This window comes from Pelodiscus sinensis, chromosome 8 (assembly GCF_052426305.1).
Source record: "Pelodiscus sinensis isolate ZL-2025 chromosome 8, ASM5242630v1, whole genome shotgun sequence".
NCBI classification, from domain to species: domain Eukaryota; kingdom Metazoa; phylum Chordata; order Testudines; family Trionychidae; genus Pelodiscus; species Pelodiscus sinensis.
In genome coordinates, this window is record NC_143059.1 from 40,387,454 (window position 1) to 40,413,972 (window position 26,519).

General features: G+C 41.9%; 1 protein-coding gene across 6 annotated transcripts in view; it reads right to left on the reverse strand.

Annotated features, from left to right (window-relative positions):
* PLCE1 (phospholipase C epsilon 1) overlaps positions 1–26,519 on the reverse strand; it is a 379,433-nt gene that overhangs the window by 24,939 nt on the left and 327,975 nt on the right. For 4 of the 6 annotated variants that reach the window (XM_089780165.1, XM_089780162.1, XM_089780163.1 and 1 more), the window contains 12 exons: positions 23,733–23,794; positions 23,473–23,638; positions 21,040–21,147; positions 20,219–20,335; positions 19,972–20,130; positions 19,038–19,167; positions 13,313–13,354; positions 11,922–12,046; positions 8,316–8,433; positions 3,026–3,157; positions 1,912–2,205; positions 505–668 (listed from right to left, as the gene is read on the reverse strand). In XM_089780165.1, the coding sequence (XP_089636291.1) occupies positions 505–668; positions 1,912–2,205; positions 3,026–3,157; positions 8,316–8,433; positions 11,922–12,046; positions 13,313–13,354; positions 19,038–19,167; positions 19,972–20,130; positions 20,219–20,335; positions 21,040–21,147; positions 23,473–23,638; positions 23,733–23,794 (1,617 nt within the window). The remainder of the gene's footprint in view (positions 1–504; positions 669–1,911; positions 2,206–3,025; positions 3,158–8,315; positions 8,434–11,921; positions 12,047–13,312; positions 13,355–19,037; positions 19,168–19,971; positions 20,131–20,218; positions 20,336–21,039; positions 21,148–23,472; positions 23,639–23,732; positions 23,795–26,519) is intronic. The other 2 variants (XM_089780164.1, XM_089780166.1) reach the window with 1 other exon arrangement.

Here is a 26,519-nt window from a genome sequence, read left to right on the forward strand (position 1 = left end):
GGTTAATTAGGCTGCAAGCCAGGGAGCCAGTGGAGGAGGAATGGGCTCAACGGGGCAGAAACAGGCAGCAACTATAGAAAGGCAGGTAGCTGGGCTGGATAACAGCTATGGAAGAGCAATCACATGGGAGAGGAGAGTATTTAAGACTGCAGAAAGGCAGGTTAAACAGACTTTCTAAGAGGAGGGAGCGGAAAAGCTGGCAAATCCAGGGTAAGGGGAGACAAACAGGAAAAAGCTCAGGGAAATCAGAGGCAGTACGGGCCAGCTGCATGTCATAGAATCCTTGAGCTGGAACCCAACGTAGAGGGCAGGCCTGGGTTCCCCTACTAACTACTGGGTAATGCCTCAGGGTGCAGGAGATGCCCACTAGGCAGCTGGTCCAGAAAAATTCATTTTCTCAGAAAGGAAAAGACTCAGTTATCTGCTCAGAGGGCCAAGCCACAGACTGGAAGCAGCAGCACTGAGAGTGCAATATTTAAAAAAATGCCCTGAAAACACACTTACTGTTAAAGAATATATAGCTGGCTCCACATTGTACAGATCTCGGTCTAATGGAGAAAATTGCTGGTACATTGCACAGTTCTTGTCCCACAGAACTGGAGGTTTCAAAACATACCCACAGCCGCCATTCGCCTCAAACATTGCTTCATTAAGATGCAAAGGGAGATCTGCAAAAGTAAAGTAGTCACAAATGAAAAAGAGTGACGATTCAATACAAAGCAGAATATGGTTTTTTAAAAAAATTACAGGTAACATTGAATTGATGGTATAATATTAAATTGGGGGGCAGATTTAATTTACATGAAAAAATAAGTATTTTTGCAGTTTCACTCATTCTTTAGTTTTTGCCTTATTTGGGACTTGGCCACACCCACTCACAATACCTAGCAAGCGTTTTAAATCTAGGATGAAAAAAACCTGATTGTGTAATTTGAAGACAGCTGAATGAGAAATTTTTATGAAAATCCAATAGGTAAGAAGCATAAGCTAGATAGAATATAGCTCAAAGATTTTAACCAACAGGGCATCAGTACCCAGACTGTATTCCATAAGGACTCACTTCTAGCAAAAGGTAATTCAGTGCTTTTGTATACTTAAAAAGTTAACATAAAATGATATGATGGCCATGGTACTATAAAAGTGCTGGATTCTAGTCAATTATAGTATCTATGGGTGCAGTGCTCTAAGTAATTCCATGTTATCAGTGAGACAGAAGACCTATCAAATTAGGTGCAGAATTCCAGTATTCTGGAAGCACTCATTCACATAGGGTTAGCTAGGGTAAAGGCTAATAGCTAGATTGCTATTAGCCTTAACATGGCTGCATGTGGAAAACTCCACCACACATCTCAAGTGGCCACATGGAATTTTAACCAAATCATTTCTCTCCCTTCTGGGTATAGTGCAGGGTCTGAATATTCTCTGCAGCAAAGAAGTACGTGAGAAGATTGTTTGGGCAGGAAGATGCACCCTTTCAAGAGCTAACATAAATTACCTCCCTTGGAACAAGAAGGGTGCAAGGAAATAAATTGTGCCCGTTAAGAGCCACAATTTCTCCCAGAGCTATTTCTGGAATGGTGTCCTTTTACATAGGCTGTGCTAATGGACACAATCTAGTCCCTATTCTTTACGAGGTACCACCGGGTGGGGTGGGATACATGTGTATGTGCACACTCAAAACTTCACTTCAACCACAATGTAGTTTATTGTACATGTTATTTGTGAAACCTGTTTAAATCTTTTTCAAGTACAGTATATTTGCCAAATAACCCAATATCTGTCTAATAAATCCACAAGTATAGATGACAGTAAGGTAAAAGAATATTATAGTAATTTAAATTAAAGCAACAATTTTACAATGTTTAAAATGTACACAAACATACATTACTAGAGGAAATATTCTACCCATACCATCAGTTTGGTAGTTAACAGCCACTAGCTGTATTCCATGGAGCCAGAATATAAGAGGATGGGGGTTTGAAGAATCAATGCGTGTGGCAGCAGGATATGTTCTCAACAGCTGACAGGTGGTATGCTCAATCAGTTTCTGAGAATACCGTCTGCACAGACGTTTGGCAGCATTCTCATTCAGTGAAGAGATATGATAGCACTTAGGCGTCCTTATGATAGCACTGAGAGAAGTAGTAGGGTTGAAAGGAGGAGAACAAAGTTCTTCCCAGGTTTGCCGAGCACTCTCAAAAGGACCTGGAAAATAAACATTAATATCCAATTATAGCTGCAGATCCTGAGACCTCAAGCTTCAGATTTTTTTTCTGTGATCTCTCCATAAATAAATATTCGAATATAATTTCCTTGAATTAAATTAGTACATATTTAATGTGGTATTTAATGTGCAAGAATATCTTAAAAGTGTGAAACAAATCTTGAATCTTAATTCATTGCTGGAAACCTTTATAATATTGCTAGTAGTACACTGCTGGGAATACAAATTGTTTACATGGAAAGAATATAAAATTTCTTAGACTACTATGTTACTTTCAAACTTTACTATAAAGCCTGCAGTAGAAGATGGAGGGCCAAACTCTCTGTTCATTTATATCCCTTGCAGCCCCACTCAGGTATGCACAAAGACTAAGTGCAGGATTCTGCCAAAAAACTAGGAGGAAGCTTTTCAAGGCATAAAATGGCAGTGAGCTGTTTTAATTGGCATTTGCACCTGTGAAAATCTCCTCTTGTATCTTTTAAGATATAAGCTTAACATTAATATACATCTTCAAGCTATAAGATACAAATATTTTAATTGTGAATCAATCACTCTCATCAGTAATTTTAACTGTTTTTACAAGTCCAGCACATTAATCCTATACTAACATTCATTCCATATGCTACAGTTGATGCTTTATAAAGAAGTTGTTGTAATAGCTTCACTGCTAGTAAAAAGTGATTCCAAAATGCAAGAGCAGCATGCACACAGTAAATAGTTTGATCTTTAACAACTTGATCTGGTGTATGTATTGGACTATAGTCATTCCACGTGACTGGTGAAAGAAGATGCTGACTTTACCTTTTCCAGATGCCTTGGCAAGTGTTGCTGGTTCCCCAGGGCTTAGTCTGCCAGGATTGTTGCCAAAAATGGACTTCCTGCTTTTTCTTTCCTTTCCTCTGCTAGAGCCAGATGGGTTCAGTGTTGACAAGCCTGTTCCCATAAAAGTAAAATAAATAAGCCAAAAATCATGACCAAGAGGGCATGACATTTTCCATCCTTTTTTACTTTATTCTTTGGGGCACTTATACTAACGTAGCACACACGACAACTAGCATATTATTCCCAGTAACTGACTCTATTTATGGTCATCTAGAAGATGATATACGATGTAACACAGAAAAAAAATCTTTGTGATATAACCGTTGCCTGAGATTTATTTTTGGCTGGAGAGCAGGAAGTGATTATATTACAGAATAGTCCCAATGACTCTCAAAACAAATTCTACAACAATCACAATAAACTCAGACGTAAAAATAATGTGACCTGTTTTGAGATACTCAGATGAAAAACAGTATAATAAATATTTCATATACATATATTTAAACAAAACAATCATTAAGGATAAGATCTAAAGTCCACTGAAATCAATGTAGTCTATTTCCACTTATTTAAATTCCTTTCCATTGACTTCAGTAGGTTTTGGTCAGAACTAACTGAAATACAAAGTAAATATGCAGTAACGAGGTCTTTTGACATCAGCACAATTCATGAAAGCAAGGTGCACCATGACATATTTGTACTGTACATTTTTCTTATTTTTATTAAAATTTGAAAAAATAACTCGTACACAAAGATGTAAATGGAAAACTTATGTTACAATAGAGGAAAATACTGAAATTACATTACAAATAAACACTTTAACTACTAATTTGAAGTTCCATGGAAATTGTATTATAGCCCCACTGAATGCTCAGCCTATTTCAGTTTAGCAATACTTGAGTCCTTCAAACCTCTTGCACATACTTAGCGAAATTAAGCACATTATTTCAATAGAGCCCTTCATGGATTCCCAAATTAAATAAGAACTAATTCAAGGAAATCCTCTGGTCTATGTTATACAGGAAGTCAGATGATCACAGAGTCCCTTCTGGTCTCATGCTCTATTATTGGCTTCCTTAGAAACAGCCAAACTGTAAGGCTATGTCTACACTGACACCCTTTTCCAGAAATGCTTAAAACAGAACAGTTTTCCATTATAAGTATTTCCGGAAAAAGCACGTCTACATTGGCAGGATGCTTTTCCGGAAAAACACTTTTTCCGGAAAAGCGTCCGTGCCAATGTAGACGCGCTTTTCCAGAAAAAAGCCCCGATCGTCATTTTTGCGATCTGGGCTTTTTTGCGGAAAACACTACTGGGCTGTCTACACTGGCCCTTTGCCAGAACAGTTTTCCGGAAAAAGGACTTTTGCCCGAATGGGAGCAGCATAGTATTTCCGGAAAAGCGGCTGATTTCTTACAGTAGATCATCAGTGCTTTTCCAGAAATTCAAGGGGCCAGGTAGACAGCTGGCAAGTTATTCCAGAAAAGTGTCTGATTTTCCGGAATAAGTGGCCAGTGTAGACACAGCCTAAGTGTAAACCACAAACCAAGTAAAAGGAAACAGAGGGAAGAAGGTTGGACCTCCCTGGTCTGGCACCTTCAGTACCTGACCAGTCCTGGATGAGGGAATTTGCCAGACAACGGGGGGTCCCCTGACACCTGCCCCTCTCCACTGCTGGCTTCACCTGCCCCAGCAAGGCTACCTGCTAATTAGCCCAAGCTCTGGCTCCACTGCTGGCCGTGTGGCACGCTACCCAATCAGGCTGCCGCAGCTCCAACCCCGCTGCCAGGTGGCACATAGCTCCTAACTGCGCTGCTTCTGCTGGGTTGCCATGGCCCTGGCCCAGATTCTGTTGGGTGGAAGCCAACCACAATCATAGGGTATGTCTAGACTGCCATGTAGATGAGTTTACTAGACATAGGAAAATGAAGCGGCGATTTAAATAATTGCCGCTTCATTTACATAAAAATGGCTGCCACACTGTGCCGATCAGCTGTTTGGCTGCACAGCGGGGCAGTCTGGACGCGCCGCGGTTGACAAGGGAAGCCTTTGTCGACCGCTTCAGTAAACTTCATTTCACGAGGCATACCGGAGCGGTCAAGAAAGGCTTCCCTTGTCGACCACACCGCGTCCAGACTGCCCTGCTGTGCCGCCAAACAGCTGATCGGCACAGCGTGGTGGCCATTTTGATGTAAATGAAGCGGCGATTATTTAAATCGCTTCTTCATTTTCCTATGTCTAGTAAACTCATCTACATGGCTCCGTCGACAGAGCCATGTAGTCTAGACATACCCATACTGCCGCTGTCAGCGCCACCTGGGCCCAGGATACTGCACCCCGCCACCGCCCAGGCTGATGCAGCCTCAGCCAGGCTTCCCCTCCTGAGCTGCTATAGTCCTGGCTCAGGCTGCCCTGGGACAACCGCTGCCCAGGCTGCTGCAGCCTGGCTGTTACCAGACTAGATGGGCTGCACCACACTCCCAGCTGCTAGCCCTCCTGCTCTGGGGCGCTCTTTTCCAGGAACATCCATGGTCATGCTGGACCATGGATGTTGCTGGACTAGAGAGTCCCGGATTTGGAAGGTGCAACCTGTATACATTAACAGCAGAACCACTTCTGCTACTTCAGGACTATATTACTCAACCCCCACCCAACTGTCCTTTCCCTTCTCTGGAAGAAACTGATCAGAAGTTCCACAGAATTATGGATCCACTAGCTTTGTCCTCGTTGCTTCACTGATCAAACCCAAATATTCTCTATTGGCTGGAGTCTGTGAAGTGCATCTTCTTGTCCTCTTGCTGCACAGTGATTAAGGACTCTATGTCCCCAAAAGGCAGGACTATTCCCAAAAGAGAGGACGTATAAAAGTTAACTTAGCAAAGTACCCTTTATGGGTTCTAGTTATGTCTATAAATGTGGTCCTCCCTGTGAAAGGAACTGATTTTCTCATTTGTTCTAATTATGTTTTGAATTAAAACAAAGGAGTAATTTAATTATGCAAGTGAGTATTTATTTTTATTGCATTTTAGGGACATTTCACAAAGTTCATAGAATCATAGAATACTAGGACTGGAAGGAACCTCAAGAGGTCATCGAGTCCAGTCCCCTGCTCTCATGGCAGGACCAAGTACTGACTAGACCATCCCTGATAGATATTTATCTAACCTACTGTTAAATATTTCCAGAGATAGAGATTCCACAACCTCCCTGGGTAATTTATTCCAGTGTTTGACCACTCTGACAGTTAGGAACTTTTTCCTAATGTCCAACCTAAATCTCCCTTGCTGCAGTTTAAGCCCATTGCTTCTTGTTCTATCCTCAGAAGCCAAGATGAACAAGTTTTCTCCATCCTTCTCATGACACCCTTTTAGATACCTGAAAACTGCTATCATATCCCCCCTCAATCTTCTCTTTTCTAAACTAAACAAACACAATTCTTTCAGCCTTCTTTCACAGGTCATGTTCTCTAGACCTTTAATCATTCTTGTTGCTCTTCTCTGGACCCTCTCCAAATCTTTCTTGAAATGCGGTGCCTGGAACTGGACACAATACTCCAACTGAGGCCTAACCAGGGCAGAGTAGGGCGGAAGAATGACTTCTCATGTCTTGCTCACAACACACCTGTTAATGTATCCCAGAATCATGTCTGCTATTATTACACAGTTATAAATCTATGTAATAAGATGTTTTGAGTAATTGAAACTATATGAAAGATGAAAAAGACTACTCTCTGCTAAGAAGAAAATAATGTTCAGCTTGAAAGACAATTACTTAGCTGCAGATTTTATTAAGGGAACAGCTAAATTAAAAATCACAAATCTTGTTTTTTATCTTGCCATTATTACAAGTAACACCTAGCATTTATAAAACTAAAATTAGACAATTTTTTTTCTAATTTTTCAGTTAGTTTACCTTGACTTTGTGTATATTAATTTCAGAGTATATTTCTTTTTGTATTAAATTCTAATGTGTAATAGTTACCAATATTTTTGTAGAGAATCAGTCTACTAAAGAAGCTGAATTCTCATTTCAACTATCAGTAATGAATGGTTAATTTCCAATTTAAAAATGAGTTTGTGTACAGAATGTACAGCATATTACTCAAAATACCATAATCCTCAGTGATCTAAACTGAGCAAATGAAAACAAGTAATCGCAATTTCAGTTCCTCCACCTCCTACTGTTTTCCAATCCCTATCTCTTCATCACTACAAAATGAAGCCACCCATCTATCTCTCTATCCTCCAGCAGATCACTGCTTGCTACATGCCTATCATGGGCCATTTTCTTCCTGCCATCCATCCACCTTACCTGAGCTGCTGGCCTGCTCTCCAGATGTTCTCTACTTCTGGTTCCATGCCAATTTCCTTTTAGCCTTCTCCCCAACATGACTTCTCTCTCTTTCCATTACCCAGCTGGTATTCAGCCCAATTATTGGGTCACAGGGGATGTAGATGATAATGCTGGGGTTCAGGTGAGAGGGAAGGCATCTGTCAGTGGTGAGATAAGCTAAGCTGGAACTTCCTCCTAAAGGGTGCATCTACACTGCACCATTATTTTGAGATAACTAGTGTTATTTTGAAATAACAATGTGAGCATCTACACCGCCATTCCGTTATTTTGAAGTAACGGACGGTTTATTCCCAAATCTATAAATCTCATTCTATGAGGAATAATGCCTATTCTGAAATAGCTATTTCAAAATAAGGCATGTGTAGATGCTCCACTGCTGCTATTTCGAAATAGCCCCTTACCAGGGCCATTCTAAGTTATTCCTCCCCAGTGCCTCCAAGGGCTCTAAATCGAGATAGCATGTCTACATTAGGGAAGCCTGCCTCGGACTAATTTTGAGGCTTTCCTACAGTGTATATGTGCTATTTTGAAATAAAGCTATTTTGGAATAACTATTCTGGAATAGCTTATTTTGAAATAGCAGTGCAGCGTAGACATACCTGAGTCCTGACCTGCTCTGCTTCCCAGAGGCTGGAAACTCTTCTTCTGACTGAAATAGCTTGCTCTCAGATGTCATTCAGGTAGGAATTACCTTTTTCTCTACACTTTAAGGACTGGAGTGCTTTCCCCCCTCCATGATAAATACAGCACATAGAATTATCACCCTGAGAATCCATAACTACAAAAAAGGAATGTGCCCTGCTTTCTACAGGTTGAATTCTGTAGTACAAGCAGTTACAATTAGATCAGTGTAATATCCCAAAGATTTAGAAAATGTAAAGCAATAAGCATGGGCAAAAATAAAAGCATACTTACCAGGAAATTTCACAGCTTGGCAATAGATAACAAGATCTGAGAGTTCGGGTGCTATCTGTCTACTTTCTTTTTTATTTTGTGGAAGATAAAATTCTTCACCCAGTTCCATGTCATAAACCTAAGTGAAAATTCAAGTAATGTATAATACAAAAGGTTTGGAAAATCAAAGTATTTTAGCACATCTTTTATATACACTTTTCTAATTCTCTCCAGCTTTTACCCGTTTTCCTCACATTCACATCCAGGTCTCTTCTCAGACAGAGAGGCTTGGAAAGAAATTGTTGATGGCCTATGCTCCCATAGGAGCTAAGGGCAAAGAAGAAGAAGATATACACCCTTTATCATATTTAGCACACAGTTATATACTCAGGCATAATGGATTTACACATGCATTTATTTTTCCCATTTATTACCACATATTAGTGTTATTTATATTGCAGTATACAACATGCAAATACATCTAGATGACTTAAAAAATATGTCCCTAAGTTCTGACTAATAGCAAGAGCAAGGTCTAAGCAGCTCATTTGCATTCACTTAGATGATATTCAATGAAGACAAATGCAAAGTACTATATTCAGGAAGGAAATACCAAATACACAACTACAAAATGGGGGAAATGATGCTGGTGCTACTGAAAAGGATATAGGGGTTATGCTGGATCAAAAGCTGAATAGCAGTCACCGTGATGCAGATGCAAGAAAGGCTAATGTTCTGGGTTGTATTACCCGCAGTGTCCTATGTCAGACATTGGAGGTGATCATCCCACTCTACTCAGCACTCGTGAGGTCTAAGATGGAGTACTGTGGCTAATTCTGAATGCTAGACTTAGGAAAGATGTGAAGAAATTGGAGAGAGTTCAGAGAAGACCAACAAACATGACAAAAAGTTTAGAAAACCTGACAAAAAGTTTAGAAAAAAAGTTTTGAGGAAAAAAAAAGACTGAATGGGGACTGACAGCAGTCTTGAAATATGTTAAGGACTGTTACAAAGAGCACCGTGATAAATTGTTCTCCATGTCTAGTGAGGGCAGAAGAATAATTGATATGATGCAAGGGAGATTTAGATTAGATATTAAGAAAATATAACTAAAAGGGTAGTTAAACTCGAGAATAGGCTTCCTGTGGAAATTGTGGAGTCTCCATCAGAGGAGGTTTTTAAGAAAAGGCTAGCCAAATGCCTGCCAGGAAAAGTCATACCTCAACCTTGGGATCTAGACTTGATAACTTCTCAAGTTCTCTTCCAGAACTATAATTCTACAATTCTGATGACAGGTCTCCTCAAATAAAGTCATTCTCTACCTATCCCTGCCACATCATTTTCCACGCTATTATTTTAGCCTGCACTCTTGAAAACAGGAAACCAAGCATATGGAGGGCTTGACAGTTACTGGCAGTCAGTATGATACCCAGACCAGGTATCCCAAAGAACATAGCACCCAATTTGGTCACTTATTTAAGTGACTAAATAAATTGGTTCTTGAAAATGTGGCCTCTAGTACTTTACCTTACTTGTGCTCCCATGTAGCCTTTGATTACACTCACAGAGTGTAGCAGTCTTGCAATCCCTGCTCAACAATGACACAAGTAGTAACTGTACCCCTCCTCTCAATATGTCTAAGCAGGTTTTATGTCTGTCTGGGGTCTTATATTTTATCTATATTGTCTTTTTAAAAATTTTGTAAGCTACCTCAAATATTTTAAATAAATAAATAAGGATTTTTCAAACTCTACTATGAAAATTATCATTTTAGTAATTACTAGGGGGCAATACCCCCTGCTCGCTGTGCTCAAACTCCCACTCCTCTCTGGGGGAAGGCAACCCTGGCCACCCATCCCCGGCCACTGGGGAAGGCCAGGCCAAGGCATGGCAGCCATGGCCTACCCCGGCTCTCTCCCGCTGGCTTCTGTGCTCCCCTGAGACCAGGCCAACCGCAGCTCTCTCCATCCCAGCCACTGGAGTCTGGGCTGAACTGAGCTAGCCCTGACCCTCTGGCTGCTGGGGGGTGGGTGCATAGCTACAGTGCCTCCTGTGAGGGGGGAGGGCCACACAGCTCGTGGCCCCAGTGCAACTATGGAGAAGGGCAGGAGGAGGCAGGTCAGAGGAAGGGTAGGGCTGTGAGATGCCAGAGTGACATGATTATGTCACTCTGTTGTCCCATAGGAAACTTTTTTTTATATAGAGAGAGACAGAGATAAATGTATTGGCTTTCTTAAATGCATTATAGGCAGAGGGACTATATTTTGTCTTTGTTATGTGCACTGAATGCCCATGAACTAAATAGAAAAAGTAAAGACTGAGTTAGTACACAGTAAACCCGAGTATGAAAATAAGTGCTGATGAGCCCTGCATTTTGCATACATCATGAAGAATGTGTGTCACAAATGAATTCACACTGAAGTACAATAATATCTACTAACTTGTGTGGATTGGAGAAAAAAAATCTGATAAGCAGTGTATGTTCCATGGGTATGTCTAGACTGCATTCCTCTGTCAGCAGAGGGATGCAGATTAGGCAGGTCGACATTGCAAATGAGGCAGAGATTTAAATATCCCACGCCTAATTTGCATAAAATAGCCACCGCATTTTGATGACTCAGCACTTTGTTCACAAAAAGTGGCAGTCTAGAGGGGGATCTGTCAAGAAAGAAAGCCTTTTTCGACAGATCCCTTATGCCTCCTGCAAGAGCTGCAACTGGAGTAGGTCCCGGACCCAATACCTTCACTTATTGACTAATCGAGTAGTTGATAAAAATTATATAGACAACTCAATTAGCCAATTAACGGCATCTGACCATCCCTAAAATATATGGAACATAATAATAGAAAACCAAGATTTGTATAATTTCGATAGTGAGATGGACAGCCTGTTATAAAGAACAAAGACAGGGAAGCTTAAACAGAATTTGAAATAAGACTGAATTACTATAATTGTGAATGGGCACAATACTTCATTACTAGATATGAGACAGGTTAAAAATTTACTCTCAATCCATAATAAGGAGCACCACGTAGCAGTATTGGCCAAGTGCCAAATGAGGAACCATTGTGACCAAGTCACAGGATGCCATCTGACTCCACACTTCCTCTAGAGTGGTGCAGCATAGCTGTCTCCTGCAGAGGTCAGGGATGGGCTTGAGTTTTTACTATTATTGTCCATTGTTTTTTCCTAGATTGATGGGACTCTCAGATAACTGGAATTTTTAGATAACCAGAACACCCTAATAACTGTATTTAGTTTTATACTATTTTTCTCCACTAGCAAAGTTAGGGACTTGATCCCAAGCCCATTATAGCCAGTGGAAAGACTTCTAATGACTCCAATATGCATTAGATCACAGCCTTCAAACCTGTTTGCTCATTTTTATTGAGGTTGCAAACTGGTCTAATGAGTTCAATGTTGTGTCCAGAATAACCTCTGAATCCTTTTCTTGACCTGGATGCTGGATGTTTGTTTCATTCACCTTTCCTCCCCTGCTTCCAGTTATTTGTCTACTTTCAAGTGCATTTGCCATGTGATAGCGCAGTCACCTGAGCAAATCAAACTCTTTTTGAAGCTAGATCCAAATAAAAATGTTTTGGAGAAAAGAAAAGAAAAAGTACAACCTTTCCTTTATTGTTGTAAGTAATGCAATCAGTCTTCTTAATTCTCTTGGCAGTTTCTTCATTATATTCAAATTGCAGTTTATCACTGGATGATTTATTCTCAGGTCGGTCTTCCAGAATGTTATCTAGAAATGTATTATAGGTAAACAATGTGTGAGCCAACAATTAACTGCAGATTTTATTTCAACTACCAGTTGTTTTGGATAAAGCACCTAGTTTCATGTCTAAGCAACCAGCTGGTAAAAATAATGTATTTACAGAAGTTAAAGTTTTTGTCCTTCATTTCTTTTTAAAAGAATAAAAATTGATTCATGTTAGCATGTGGCTCTTCTATGAACCCTTCTACTCTGTCTTTTCTGTTCAGTAGATATTAAAACCAGAAAATCATTTATTAAAATATGAGTTAAAATATTCCACATTTTCTTTTGGAAATCAAGAAGCAAAGAAGCATTAGCTTGCCACCAAACATATTTTAGAGGTGATATTTTTGAACATTTTGAATTGCAGAAATTTATCATTTAATACTGTTTAGTCAGTAATCAGTAGTTAGCCAGTAATCATAATTTTAAAAAGGTATCTTCACATTTCAGACTTACATAACATAACATAAGAACAGCCGTACTAGGTCAGATCAAAGGTCCATCTAGCCCAGTAGCCTGTCCAGAACCAGGTGCCCCAGAGAGGGTGGACTGAAAACAATGGTCAAGTGATTTGTCTCCTGCCATCCTTCTCCAGCCTCTGACAAACAGAGGCCAGGGACACCATTTCTGTCCCCGGGCTAATAGCCTTTTATGGCCCAAACCTCCATGAAATTATCTAGCGTCTCTTTAAACTCTGTTATAGTCCTAGCCTTCACAGCCTCCTCTGGCAAGGAGTTCCACAGGTTGACTACATGCTGTGTGAAGAAGAACTTTCTTTTATTAGTTTTAAACCTGCTACCCATTAATTTCATTTGGTGTCCTTCAATTCTCATGCTATCCTCCATTCCATATACAAACTCTTCCTAGATGCCTGAGGCATTCTTCTCCATGAAAAGGAATCTCATGTACGTGCTAGAAATTTACCCTGATTGGTCCCCCAAAATAGAGTGATGTAGAAAAATGGCACAACTGTCACAATGGAAGACATTTTTGTTTAGTGTGAGTGTGCTTGTGTAGATAAATAAAACCTCCTAAGTGTGTCAGTAGCTAATGAAATATAAATATTTTGATGACAGTTTCTTTATGAATAAACAAGGTTTCATATGCAGCTTGACAATGATACCTAGTAACTAATGTATAATGACACAATTTGCATGTATTTTCTATTAATACAAAGGAGGTATCATATATTTACATACAACACTTAAGTTGGAGACACAGTGCTGAAATTCATGCAGTTAAGGCTTTTACCTTCCTGGCTGTTAGGAGCAGGAGAAGCATTAAGGACATCAGCTATAGGAAAACAGAGTCAGAAAAGGGATAAGAGTAAAGGAAATTAAGACATACAGCCAGAAAAAATGAAAATTAAGACTCAATTTTAAACTACAAGCATTATGCAAAACTGCAGCATTGCTAAAAATGAAAAGTGAAATCTTCTAAAGTTGATTATTTAGATTAGTTCTACCAAATATTACAATAGTTAAACCAACCAACAGTATAACCATTATATTAAAGCAGTAAAGCAAGCCACAGATAACATTTTGTACTGCACTGTGCAAAATTTGTTGACTTCTGATTTTTCCAATCTTCTCCTACTGGAACGTGTTTCAAGGACAACTTACAGTGGGCAATTTGTAATTTGTTCCTGGCTAATATGTAAGAAACATCTGCACTTGAACAGCATATTTTCATCTATGCTACCTGGAGATTCTGCTACACAGGGAGAATCTTCAAGCAGAAAATTAAGCAATTTTTCTAATTTTTGTGCACAAAGTGGTTACAGAAGGCACCAGAATTTGACCCATTTTCATATTCATCTTAGGAAAATCAGAAGTAGTCATTAAAAGTTATCTTAATACATTTTATTTTGTGACTATCATCATCACCAACAGAAAAATAATACATTTCATTTGTGAAAGGTTTTGCTGTGCCACTTAAACATAAGACTGTACTAGACAGAGGAACTGCTGAGCTTTGTGCCTTTCCTAACTTAATCTCCTATGTAAAGGCCAGGCACTATCTGGCCTTTTAGGTTTTAATAAACAAAATATTTGATTCCTTTGCCATTTCTCTGGGTGATATGAATTTGGCAACCAGTCGTGATGTATCTTGACATGCCACATTTTCAGATAGTTTCATAGTTGATAACTAACATCACTTTTGAATGTCTTGAGACAACTCATTTCTAGTGTAACTTCACTGACTTCAGGAACATGTCCTGGCCCCCCCAATGGCTACGCTCAGTAGAAGAATGTTCTGCATGTATTCTGAAATTTGTCCTTGAAAAATGGTTTGAATGTTGGCATCATGATTTAACTCAGCACAAAAATCACTACAGTTTGGACCTCCCTAGTCTGGCACCCTTGGGATCATCCCTGACCCCACTGCAGCTCCCCCTCCTGCCCAGCCACCTGTTATCCCAAGCTCCACCTAACCCTAAGTCCGTCAAGGTCCCCAGACCTGAGACAGCAATTGCAGGCCACTCAATGTGCCACTCCCAGCCCCAAGCCCTTCTCCTCGTTCTCAGTCCCCCTCCAGGTTCTGAGTCCCTTTCCTCCCTCCCCGCTCCAGGTTCTCAGCCCCCCTCTGTCCCAGTTACTTGTATTATAAAACACATCTTTTTAAAACTGGTGTGTTTATTAATTGTACAGGGAAGGATTGTGGGGGGCAAGGTTTTGGGGGGCAAGGCACAAGCCCCCATTGAGGCGGCCCTAGGAAGAGTTACTGGGCTCCTTCAGAGAACCTCTCCCTCAGGGACTCCTGGATGTGCACCCTGGCCTAATGAACCTGGCAAATGGCAGCTATCCAGGGCTGTTCAAACAGCTTCCCCTTGCCACCAGCCTCTGTCCCCGACCCCAGGAGGAAGGCCTCTGCTTTGCTCTCCACCCAGCTGTGAAGCACACAACAGGCAGAGACCACCTCAGGGATGTTGCACTCCCCAACATCGAGGCGGCAGCAAGCATCTGAACCAAACCTTGAGGCGCCCGAAGGCACCCAAAGGCGCATTCCACCTGCAGGCGAGTGTGGTTCAGATACATGTTAGATTGTTCCCTGCTCAGGTCCAGGTGGCCAGTGTAGGTCTTCATGAGCCACGGCATCAATGGGAAGGCTGCGTCCCCACGATGCAAATCAGCATCTGCATGTCCCCAACCGCAAAGTCCCACTGGGGGAAGAATCTTCCAGCCTGCAGCTTGCAGTACAGGCTAGAGTTCCTAAATATGCAGGCATCGTGTGCCCGGCCCGACCACCCTACAAAAATGTCTGAAAACTGTCCCTAGGATCTGCAGCACCATTGAGAAATAGCCCTTCCTATTAATATACTGGGCCGCTCGATGGCGTGGTACATAGATTGTGATATGTGTCCCATCGATCACTCCTCCCCAGTTTGGGAATCCAAGGGCAGCAAATCTGGCCACGATGAGGTCCAGGTCTCCAAAGCGGATGACCCTGCGCAGCAGGATGGAGTTGATGGCCCTCACCACCTGAAGAAGGAGACATAGAAACACACAAAAAAGAGAATGAGAGGGCGTGCCTGAGCACCTGGGCAGTGCCCGTCCCCCGCCTCTGCCCCCAAACACTCCTATGAGGCCTTTTGCCCAGCAGCAGGGCTATGTGAGGCCGGGACGGCACAACCAACCCTGGGGAATGGGCTTTGCCCCCACCCCTACTGCACCTCCCACTCCCCCTCCCCTTTCCCGAAGGTCTCCCTTTTACAGGCCTCCCCCCAGAGGGAGTGTACCCCAAGAGTGCCTTACCTCGATAAAGAGGACCCCAACGGTGGACTTCCCTATGCCAAATGTGTCCTACCGAGCAGTAGCTGTTGGGGGTGGCAAACTTCCACACGGCAATTGTGACCTTCTTCTCGAGGGGGATGGCGGGCTGCAGGTGCGTGTCCTGTCGTCAATGGGCAGGGGTGAGCCAGGCACACAGCTCCAAGAAGGTGGTCTTCTGCATGCGGAAGTTGCTGAGCCACTGCTGGTTGTCCCACCACTCCATCACAAGGTGGTCCCACCAGTCGGAACTGGTGTCCAGACTCCAAAATCGTCTCACAACCATGAGGTACAGGGGCATTGCTCCCGCATCCAGGCAGAGGTTTTCAATGATGAGCTCAGATTCGAGCTGGGGCAGGACAGTCATTACGGTCTGCTGAAACTGCTGCAGAAGCTGCAGCATCACTGTGTGGGGCCATCGCCTGCCCAGGGGCAGCTCTGGCTCCATGGCAAAATAAGAAAAGAAATGCCATGGCATTCAACAAAGCTGGGAAACCAAAGCATGCACTGCAAAAGCTTTGCTGTCCCTCAGAGAGGTGGGCAAGCAAGCAGCAGAATCTGAGAAATGGCTTTCCAGGGGAGTCCCTTTAAGCACGCATCTCACATAGCCTTAGGCAACAGCTCTCGGAAGTAACTGCTGACCTAATGCCCTGCCAGAAGTGGTTCCTGGTGGCCTTTTATGTGAGAGAGTGTCCAATGAGTGTGGACGCTCTCTTTTGAAAAAGCAGATGGCTTTTTTGATCTTCTTTTTAAGTCTGGACTGTTCTCTTTCGAAAGAAGATTTTTCAGAAGATCTCTTTCAAAAAAGCTTCTTTCGAAAGAAGCTTGCAGTCTAGACGTAACCTTACTGCCAGCCCCAGCCGAGACTGTTGTGGGATGGTGGGTCCACTGCCACTGTCTTGGCTGGGGCTGCTAGATACCGCCTGGTGCTGCCGGAGCTCCCAGACACCTGCTCACTGCCACTAGGTTCCTGGCTCCGGGACTATCTGGTCCACGGACATACATGGTCCAGTTGCCACACCAGAGTCTTCCACTTAAGGGAGGCCCAAACCGTACTTATTAATGACAACAATGGCATACAGGCAGTCCCCGACTTACGCGGATCCGACTTACGTCGGATCCGCACTTATGAACGGAGCTTTCTCGCCCCGGAAGTCGGGGCGAGAAAGCCCCGTTCGTAAGCTGCTCCGGTGCCCCTGGTCTGCTGGAGACCGTCTCCAGCAGACCAGGGGCACCGGGCGGGTCCCGCGCTTCTGAGGCTTTGCCAGGGCAAAGCCTCAGAAGCGCGGGAACCGCTGCTGCTGCCACTTGGGTGCCGGTGCCTGTGGTCTGCTGGGGACCGTCCCCAGCAGACCACAGGCACCGGGACCCAAGCGGCAGCAGCGGGCGGGTTCCTGCGCTTCTGAGGCTTTGCCAGAGCAAAGCCTCAGAAGCGCGGGAACCCCCGCTGCTGCCGCATGAGACCCGGTGCCTGTGGTCTGCTGGGGAAGGTCCCCAGAAGACCACAGGCACCCGGACTGAAGCCGCAGCCGCGGGGGGGTCCCGCGCCTCTGAGGCTTTGCCAGCGCAAAGCCTCAGAGGCGCGGGGAACCGCCGCTGCTGCCGCTTCAGTCAAAGCACGAGAGCATAAGAATGGACATACTGGGTCAGACCAAATGTCCATCTAGCCCAGTATCCTGTCTTCTAACAGTGGCCAATGCCTGGTGCCCCAGAGGGAATGAACAGAATAGGTAGTCATCAAGTGATCTATCCACTATTGGCCATTCCCAGCTTCTGACAAACATAAGACTAGGGACGCCATTCCTGCTCATCCTGGCTAATAGCCACTGATGGACCTTTCCTCCATGAATTTATCTAGTACTTTTTTGAACCCAGTTAAAGTCCTGGTCTTCACAACATCCTCTGATAAGGAGTTCCACAAGTTAACGGTTTGTTGTGTGAAGAAATACTTCCTTTTGTTTGTTTTAAACCTGCTACCTATTAATTTCATTTGGTGACCCCTAGTTCTTGTGTTAGGGAAAAGAGTAAATAACTTTTCCTTATATACTTTCTCCACCACTATCATATCCTTCGTTAGTTTCCTCTTTCTAAGATGAAAAGTCCCAGTTTTATTAATTTCTGCTCATATGACAGCCATTCCATACCCCTAATAATTTTTGTTGCCCTTTTCTGAGCCTTTTCCAATGCCAAGATATCTTTTTGAGATGAGATGACCACATTTGCACACAGTATTCAAAATGTGGGCATACCATGGATTTATACAAAGGCAATAAGATATTGTTTTATTCTCTATCCTTTTTTAATGATTACTAACATTCTGTTTGATTTGTTTACTACTGCTGCACATTGAATGTATGTTTTCAGAAAACTATCCACAATGACTCCAACACCTCTCTTTTGAGTGGTAACACTAAATTAGTCCCCATCATTTTATATTGGTATTATGTTTTCCAATATGCATTTACTTTGCAGTTTCCAGTTCACCCTATTAACAAGCATTGCTCATTTAAAGTCCATGTACCATTCTATTGCTTGGTCACCGAGTTTTCTGAGATCCTTTTGAAGCTCTTCACAGTCTGCTTTGGGCTTAACTATCTCTGTTTAATCCTCTTTCCAGATCATTTATGAATATGTTGAATAGGATTGGTCCCAGTACAGACCTTTGGGGAAAACCACTAGTTACCTCTCTCCATTCTGAAAACCGTCCATTTATTCCTATCTCTTTTTTCCTATCTTTTAACCAGTTATCATTCCATGAGAGGACCTTCTCTCATATCCCATGACAGCTTATTTTGCTTAAGAGCCTTTGGACAGAGATCCTGTTAAAAGCTTTCTGGAAACCTAAGTATACTATATCCACTGGATCCCTTTTGTCCACATGCTTGTTGACCCCCTCAAATAATTCTAGTAGCTTGGTGAGATATGATCTTTTACAGAAACTATGTTGACTTTTTCCCAACAAATTATGTTCATCTGTGTGTTTGACAATTCTGTTCTTTACACTAGTTTCAACCAATTTGTTCAGTACTGAAGTTAGACTTACCGGCCTGTAATGCCAGGATCATCTTTTAAAAATCTGTGGCACATTGGCTATCCTCCAGTCATTTGGTACAAATTTAAACAGATTAAAGTCAGTCATCAATATGAAAAAACTTCATAAACCAAGAATTGCCTAAGAATAGCTTTGTAATAGCATATTTCTTTACCATCAGAAAGAGATTCATAGTCATAATCATATTCATCCTCTTCATCCTCCTCCTCTTCATTATTAGTGGCAGGGTTACCAGCATTGCCACCATTACTGGCCTGGGCTTGCATGTATGCCAGCTGGTGAGCCTAGAACATTAAAATATTTTTAAAGCACTCAAATATTGAAACAGCAAAAAAGCTCTTTTTATAATATTCTTATTCATATGATGCTTGTTCAGAATCCTGGTTTTTAAAGAGGAAAGTAGCTAGAGTCCTGCGTGGACACAAAATTTGTATCCACATCTGCATCTGCAAAAATGAACCACAGATATATACATTCACATCCATGGATGCAGGTACCCGTGGATATAAAGTGGATATCCACAAATTTGCAGGGTTCCAAATATAAATTTTGTATATGCATCTGCATTCATATCTGCACAAATAAGGTATAAAAGGTATATCTGCGGTTTTGCAGGACTCATTATAAAGGCATGAAGTGTGAATTACACATCTATAGTTACACAGGTGTAAATCCCCATGTGCCCACTGTTATTCAAATATAAGAGTACTTTTTCTGGTTTATTTTATGACACTTTGGAAGCAGTTTAAACAAAACAAACCTACCCCCCCTAAAGAACACTTATTTTGGAATAAGCATATCCTTATGGGGAGTTAGTGGTTTAACTATAAATGGTTTGACTGGGAACTTTTATATTTACAAAAGCTCCAAAACTCTGATGGACCTAAACTCTTCCCATCTCTCAAAATAGTTTATTTACCATGATCTATGGTTCCATGAATGAATTTAAATCTCCTCCAGTAATCTCTAAAACTCCAGGTAATGCTGATATGAACACCTCTTATGTTCCAGGTAAGTTAGAATTTCAAAAACAGATTTTTCCAAACCACAACTTAAAGCTCTGAATATGTGTTAGGAAAATACTTTACCTTTTGTTTTAAAATATCCACTGGAGTTTGATGGGCTTTGAGTTTTTTGTTTTTCAAAAGCACTTTTCTCCTCAATTGGTCCGGTGAAGGGAGCATTGGATCATCAGAGAAGTCACTCTCAAATAAAAACTTAGTTACCAGTTTATCTCCAAATACATTCTGAAATGTCGAGAATAACATTTGAAATAACATGAAAAACAAAATCTCTGGCCACGCACTTTGATTAATATAATACACTATGACTAACCTTAAAAATTTCAGCCATCTTGCGTTGCTGTGGCAATGAACAGTGATTTTCTATAGATATGATGATTGGCATATCAGAGGTGATAAAGGCACTGCGATCAATAGCTTCAACTACATCCTACAAAAACCAAACTGTAAATGTTATAAGAGGTTTCTAATTTGAAAAACCAAATATTTATAGTTGATTTTTTCTGAATATTGATTCCATGATTCAAAATACAATATGATTTTATATTGTCTGTGGTAATCCGTTTAGTGTGGTCTAGGGTAGCACTATTAGTGCTCTCTAGCATAGGCAGACAGACACACTCTAGCTCTGCTTGAGCTAGAACAGTAAAAATATTAGTGTAGCTGGCTTAGACTAGTCATCTGAGTACAAACCTGGGGCTCTACACAAGCAGCTAGTGCAAGCTGTTGCCTGTGCTACCCTTGGTTACTCCATGAGCAATGCTAGCATGTGTCTTTGTATCTGTGCTGGGTAGAAAGCTCCCACGCGCAGTGTAGATATATCCACAGACTGGGGACTGGACTCTCGGTCCTAGGATCCTACTAGATGGGAGGGTCCTGGAGCTCAGGCAGTAGACCAAAGCTGAATGTCTACACTGCAATAAACAGCCCCTTTAGGCTGAGCCCACAACCCCATATCAGCTGGCATGAGCCAGCCATAGGTGTCTAACTGCGAAGTACACAAACTCTAAGTACCATGCTTTATTCTAGAAGGGTAATTGGTGCTTATTAAACTGGTATCTTCATACAAGTGAACAAATGATTAAAATTCTTTCTTGATTAATGTCTATTTTCCGCATGAAATTGTCAATATACCTTAAAAGGGATCTTAGTAGTGAGAGTATGTCCATGATAAATGATAGGCATCCCATCATCGCCATCCCAGCAGTCTAATTCCACACTCCTACAGCCTTGTAAGAGAACCTATAACACAAATGAATAATAGATTTATGGGAACAGCAATTGTACAAAAACAAAGATGAAAAAGAGGGTAGCAGTGCTAAATGGCAGCTTGGATAAGCTCTAGTGTGGTGTGAAAGGAAACTATTGAAGCTACTCTTCCTTATGGTTGGATCCCACACACATACACACACAAAGAGCAAGAAAAACACTATTAGAAAGCAAGAATTAAACAGAAAGATTACCATTAGAAACAGAAATTCCAGAAGTTACCAGCACTGTTCCGGAAGCAGAAAAAATGGGAATCTGGTTGCTGAGTGGGGTCGGCTTTCTTCCATGCAGCTCTTCAAGCCCAACTAAGAGTACTTCTTTGAGACTCTGCTTACAATTTCTCCTTCATAAGTCTTCTAAAAACAAACTCTGCAAAGGACTTTCTTGTCCATTCATCATCCTTTTAAAGGGGATTGATTTTGTTCACATAAATAAATCTCCAATATAAAACTCAAAGTCTCAAAACACAGTGCACCTGTTTTACCCGCCTCAGATCACTCCAAGGCTTTTCCTGCCTGTAGCCTTAGACTACAACTATGGGGGGAATCAGGAAAGAAAACTACACAGAAAAGAAACAAAAATAAACAATCTCCGCCTCCCTCCCCCAGCAGCAAGTCTAGGAGCCCACGTTAATTGTCTTGGTCTTGTGTTATGGGGCTAAAAACAGCAGTGTAGATGTTTGGGCTCAGGTTGGTGCCTAGGATCAAAGACCCTTCCTCCCATACTGAGTTGACCTGGGCTTCAAGACTTGCTGCTGTGGGTCTTTTTCTGTTGAGATGACATACCCTCAGCAGGGAAACTCCATGTCCTAGGATCTAGGTCTTTCTGCTGAATCCTGATCATCACAGCAGTCTTCAATTCACCCTATTAAAAGGCACTGCTCTCTAGAACTTTACCTGGTTTAGCAAGCCACCCCCAAGTCTTACGTAGCTGGAACTTATGTTTCTGGCTTCCAAATCACTTGGTATCAAGGTCGTCACTGCAGAAACCTGCCTCCCTTTACTTCTTCCTGCAGTTCCCTGAGCTCCCCCTTCAATACAGCCATCTGTTACACGGAATCACCTGATTCAACCCAACCTGCTTCTAGTCAGGATTGGATAGCCCCAGGCTCTCCAAGCTCATAAGGGTAAGAAGCCTGTCATGTTTGCAAAAAGTGGCTCTGAAAGGGCTTCTGAAGGGAGAGAAATAATTACATCTTCTGCCTGCAGAAACAAGTAGATAATCTACACAGATACTTTATCCAGCACGGAGGTGGGCCACTGCAAGAGAACCTTCTGGGCTACAGGTTTCTGGAATCAGTATAACTTCAGATAAAACACATATACGATCGGGATGAAATTCACTTATCCTGCTCAAAGCCTTAAACAGTGGAAGTACATTATGTCAGTGGAGGGAGCACCCTCACCCACACAGGAGCCAGCGAAACAAGGGTTCAAAAGTATTCCTATCTCACCTCATAAACTATTATTTTAACCAATGGGCTGCTGGAAGAGTGCCTGCAGCTCTTTCACATCACTTCGGGTGTTATGGACAATGAATGTCTATCCCATCTCCCCCTACACTGTCCTCATATGTCAGGCTGTCATAGAAATTTGCTCCATAGTACCACCATGCAGCCACTTTACTCATGCCCTTCTCACATGCAGTCCACATGCCCACCCCTAAAAACATGGGCAAAGAGCTGAACTTGTACAGAGGGCCTTGTGGTTGCCTGTCACACTTGAATGAAATTTCTCTTTAACATGTTAATATTAAAAATCCCAATAACAGGAAGTTTCATGTTTTCTGCAACATTTGTTGAATATACATATAAAAATATACACTCAAAACCCATAAAAAGAAATCAGTCTTTCCAGGTTCATTACCAATCAGACAAAATGTTTGATAAATAGTTTAATATTCCTAGAAGTATATTGTCAGGAGTGATGTTTTCATTAGAAATCTGTCTTTTCAGTACAGTACAATGTATAATATCTGAATGGTGTTTTGACATTTAAACGAACTAACATAATAGATCAGTCTTTCCTGTGGGAAAGTCTAATTTTAGTAAGTTAGGTCAGAATGACTAGTGTCTAACTGCTGTGAATCTCAAGCTAAGCCATTTTTTTTGCCTTAGTAAAAGCATTTGAGCACAACTGTGCACACAGGCAGCTTTCCCACACATCATGTTTTCCTATGTTTTATAAGCAGGGGCTCAGAACATTTGGGTTTTCAAACAAAAAGGCCATGTTTTTGTGACTTCTTAATTAAACAAACAAATTCATTCTGAAAACAATGCAATGGTCTAACTCTCTGTACCTGGCTGTAAAGCTCTACTGAGGATTCTCCTTTAAGCTGATGGCCTGTGAGGTAAGTATTGTGTGAAGACTCAATGTAATAATATGATAGTGGTAGTTGCAACTCTTCAGCATTCTCTTGTGACTCATCATTTTTTGAAGCAAAATTGTCTTTGTCCATCAAAAACCTAAAAGCGCAGAAATAATAGTTGGAGATGAATATTTAGCAAAATGCACACAAATAACATCACATGTATGTTAACTTCATACATCGTTAATTACCTTGCAAATCCTTCAAATGATAGTAGCCCCTGCTGGCACATAGTGACACTGGGTTCAAATTTCTGTAAGAAACAGTAAAAGAATGACATTATATTGATCAGAAGAAGCATTCTTTAGGTAAACGGCTTTAATCCAGTTTTTACAATGTAGTTTGTACATATAACTCATGAGCTGGCATCTGAAAAATGTATTTATACAGCCTGAATATCATTCAGAAGTGTCTTTGCTGTATTGATAGTAGTTATGGGAGTTGGCAAACACAATGAAATATGTAAAATGAATAATACAGTAGAGCTAAATATGTAGAATGTTGATCTAGAGCAGCGATTCTCAAACTTTTTGGGCTCCGGAGCCCTTTACACGTGTAAAAATGTATGCGGAGCCCCAGTGGTCCACTGATTGTATATGTTGTACCTATCAATGTTTCCAGTTTGTCAACCTTGCGGAGCCCCTGGAGATGTCTTGCGGAGGGACCACAGTTTGAGAAACACTGATCTAGAGTATTGTTTAAAATCATGCATGTTCTTATTCTTATACATAATAGTGCCATAGTCTAAAAGTAAATAAAAAAGAAGTTACTTACCTTGTGCAGTAACTGGTGTTCTTTGAGACGGGTGTCCCTATGGATGCTCCACTGGCCCCCAGGGGCTTATAATCGGAACTTTTTAGCAGCAGTACCCCTGGGTGTTGGCACATGCTGCTGCTCGCACTATAGCGGGTGTGCCAACACACGCATATCGTCAACTGTCCCTCAGTTCCTTTTCTACTGAGAAGAGATGTTACAACTCCAAAGCAGTGGAGAGGAGGGAGGGTAGTGGAGCACCCACAGGAACACCAATCTCAAAGAAGTGAGTGAGTAACCTCTTTTTTCTTCTTTGAGGAGTTTCCCTATGGGCACTTCACTATCAGTGACTATGGGGCAGTGCCCTGAGAATTTGGAAGGAGGGGCTTTGGATCTGACTTGCATGTGGCGGACAGGATCGCCGTTCCAAACTTAGTGCATTGTGTGGCATAGCTATCTATCGCATAGTGTTTTGTAAATGTATGTATAGAGGCCCATGTCACAGCCCTACAAATATCAAAGACAGGCACATTATGCAAGACAGCTGTAGAAGCAGCCACTGATCTGGTGGAGTGGGCACGTGATTGCTTTGGAGGTGAAACTGTTGATCGCATAACAGGCTCTGATGCAATTTGATACCTATTTGAAAAGTCTCTGTTTGGAAATCGCTTGTCCTTTAGAGTGATCTGATATGGAAAGAAAACACCTCAAGAAACATCTAAACTGTTTTGTTCTTTCCAAATAAAAGGTGATAGCTCGGCAGAAGTGGAGGCAAGCCATGTTGGTGTCTGGATGAGGCTTCTGGTAGAAAACAGGTAAGTATAAGGATTCCTTGAGGTGGAACTGGGAAACCACTTTAGGAAGAAATTTTGGGTGAGGTCACTTTGTCCTTATAGAACTATAAAGGGAGGGTTAGCCATGAGTGTGATGAGCTTGCTAATCCTTCTTGCTGTGGTGACAGCCAATAGAAAGGCAACTTTCATGGAAAGGTGTGATAGAGACCACCACGTCACCATTGGTTTGAATGAGGAAACAGTCAAGGTGCTAAGGATAAAGTTCAGATTCTAGGATGGAGCAACGTGTTTCACAGAGAGGAAGACATTATAGAGGCCTTTCAAGAACTTTCTCATAATCAGGCGAGAAAAAATAGTGTGGAGCAATGTTCACTAGAAATAGCTGCCAAGTGTACTTTAACTGATGAGTAAGAAAGATTCTGTTTCTTCAAAGAAAGAAGGCATTCCAGCAATCGGTAGCAGTACTGTGTGAGGTGGAAGTGCCTTGTGAATGGCCCACACAAGGAAATGGTGCCACTTTTGAGCATAGATTTTCCTAATGCTCTCTTTACAACAGTTCATGATTAAGATACAGACCTCTTCCAAATAGCTAAGGTCATGCATAGTCAATCCTGCAGGAGCCAGGCCTTGAGATGGAGTCTTTTAGCATCCGTATGGAGAATGTGACCCTGATCCTGGGACAGGAGGTTTATCAACTGCGGGAGATGAATTGGAGGAGCAACTGACATCTGTGACAGGTAAGGAAACCAGGTCTGCCTGGGCCGGGCAGGCACTATCAGAATGACTCTGGACCTGTCCTGCCTTATTTTCTGTATCACCCTGTCGAGATGTGGAAGAGGTGGAAACGTGCAGGCTAGGTTGTGAGCCCAATTGACCAGCATGGCATCTTCCATGGAGTTCTTGCCCAGATCCACTCTGGAGCAGTACTTAGGGCATTTTGCATTGAGAAATGTAGGCTATGTCTAGACTGCAGGCTTCTTTCGAAAGAGGCTCTTTCGAAAGCATCTTTCGAAAGAGCCTCTTTCGAAAGAGAGCGTCTAGACTGCACGGAGAAATTTCGAAAAAGCGGCTTGCTTTTTCGAAAGAAAGCATCCAGTGAGTCTGGATGCTCTCTTTTGAAGAAGCCCTATTTACATTGAAGAACGCCTTCTTTCGAAAGAGGAACTTTCGAAAGAAGGCGTTCTTCCTCGTGAAATGAGGTTTACCGCCATTGAAAGAAAAGCCGCGTTCTTTCGAATTAATTTCGAAAGAACGCAGCTTGAGTCTGGACGCAGGGGAAGTTTTTTTGAAAAAAGGCTACTTTTTTCGAAAAAACCCCTGAGTCTGGACACAGCTGTAGTGAATAAGTCTGTGTCCACAAACCCCACTTCTGGAAGACAGAATGCAGGACTTTAGGGTAGATCTCCCACTCATATTTCTGATGATATAGTC